Source organism: Morone saxatilis, unplaced genomic scaffold, assembly GCF_004916995.1.
Source record: "Morone saxatilis isolate NCDOM2014 unplaced genomic scaffold, NCSU_SB_2.0 Contig20, whole genome shotgun sequence".
NCBI classification, from domain to species: Eukaryota; Metazoa; Chordata; class Actinopteri; family Moronidae; genus Morone; species Morone saxatilis.
The window spans coordinates 12,902,766-12,904,803 of NW_023339763.1; the positions used below are offsets into that span (position 1 = coordinate 12,902,766).

General features: G+C 42.6%; 1 protein-coding gene across 1 annotated transcript in view; it reads right to left on the bottom strand.

The window, feature by feature from the left end:
* Nucleotides 1–863, bottom strand: part of rab38b (RAB38b, member of RAS oncogene family) — a 6,441-nt gene extending 5,578 nt beyond the window's left edge. Inside the window, exon 1 of the mRNA XM_035667042.1 lies at nucleotides 423–863. Coding sequence (XP_035522935.1) covers nucleotides 423–651 — 229 coding nt within the window. The 5' untranslated portion in view covers nucleotides 652–863. The remainder of the gene's footprint in view (nucleotides 1–422) is intronic.
* Nucleotides 864–2,038: the final 1,175 nt, after the last annotated feature.

A 2,038-nucleotide genomic window follows, 5' to 3' on the forward strand; every position in this document is an offset into this window, starting at 1 on the left:
AGAGAGAGAGAGAGAATACTGTTTGTGGCAGATACCAGATCTCCAGTGACAGTGCATCTTTGAGCTGTGAATGTTTCATAATTATACAACAGTCATGCCTCACTGTCAATTGGAAGATAAGCCTTATCTCCACAAACCATCAACTTTTTCGGAACTACACAACAAACAGCCTTACAACATTTCGATTTTTTTCAGTGGGTTCCTTACTTCTTGCACATTTTTAAACACGAATATATCAAATAAATATACAAATATATATATATATATATATATGTCATAAATGCTGTTCAACACACATGCCTGACACCCATCAATGAGCTGTATTGGACCCTGCTTTTGATTTACTAACTTTTGTGGCAGCAGGAGATCATAACTTTTACACTCAGAAAACACATTTTTAAACAACTTCTCCACTGTCCCACCTGCAATGTCCCACAGCTGAAGTCGGACAGTCTCAGAGTCCCAGTTCAACACCTTTAGGGCGAAGTCCACTCCGATGGTGGCCCGGTAGTTGGTGGAGTAGGTCTGGTGGATGTACCGCCTGATGATGGAGGTCTTCCCGACCCCCAGGTCTCCGATAACCAGCACTTTGTACAGGTGCTCTTTTCGGATATTCTGCATGCCGTTGGTATGTGAAGTGTGATTGGTCATTCCACCTGTCGGATCTCGGACGCAGGAGCTTTCAGCGACTCGGGCTCAGCGTTGAGAGAGAGTTAGAGGCTTCGTCCCCCTGATCCCGTGTGTCTCCCTCTTTGTAACGGGTAAAGGGACCGCCCTTCTTGTAAGGAAGTGTGTGATCTGCTCAGGGGCAGTGCTTGGGAACTTGTGACCTCGCCTCGTCACCCTAGGGAGACGCGCAATGCAGGCACAATAGTTCCTGTTAATGTGAGTCTGTGAGTCTCCAGAGTAAAACACTGCCACGTTATGTAGCCTAACTGTCAGTTATGCAAAATTAAGATGCGATGGCGTGCAGGAGAAGGCACTGGCCCTGTCCTTTTATTATACTGTAAAAAGGATCATTTTAAATGCTGAACCAAAACAGATTGTATGTTTACGCGCAGCTCAAAAATGCTGTCATATTGCAATTAAGGTAGTAATGTCTGCTGGCCATGCCATGTGCAAACTATACTCACAGTATAAGAGATAGAGAGCTCCCATTTTAGCATTACTGTAAAAATAATGCCTTAAATCATAGTTGTATTGTCATGTTGTCACAAATATACACACAAGCCACATTATAACAAAAATAGTTGGTTTAAGGTTGAATACTTCTGGCAAACTGAGAGATAATGTTAGTGGTGCATCTTCAGGTATTCTTCAGATTATAATCCATAGAATGTATGTATTCAGTATAAACAACTAATCCTAATCAGTGATAGCCTACTATTCTCTGATTTCGGCCATAAGTGGACCATGCAAACATATTCACTTAAACCAATTTAACCAAAAACAGGCAGAGAAGACTTTTTGTGCCAACCTATATTAAAGTCTAAGTGAGGCCTGTTGCAAGAAGCATGTTTATTAAGATATCAGGATAACTTTTCCAAGCGTGGTATTACTGGTATTACTCAGCAAAGTTCTAGTCTCAGCAGACCACAGACCTGGTAATATCTGCCATATCTGCTAACTGCATCACAGAGCACTGCATTTTAGAGCATTCACACAGACAGACAGATGCAAAGAAGATGGCAATCTCTGCACTCAATCTGTAGCTTGATTTACATATTCAGCTCTGTTTGGCCACTTGTGAACTGTACTCTCTGGGGGACTCAACACAAGGGCTATTATGTCATAGGAGGGGTTGCTCACAGAGCTCTACAGGACATCCCACAGTGACAACAGACATCCCGCTGCTTTCTTTTCTCTCTTGTAGCGTCACATGTGGATGTGGGGTTTCACTGATCCCTTTGTGTCCTCTGACATAGTCAACACCACTGCTGGGCAGAAAGTAGTAGAGGCAATAATGCTGAACTGGTTGTTTTCTGTTGCCTTTATTAACACATATATGTATGCCAAGTTAGAGATGACTAAGGCTGTG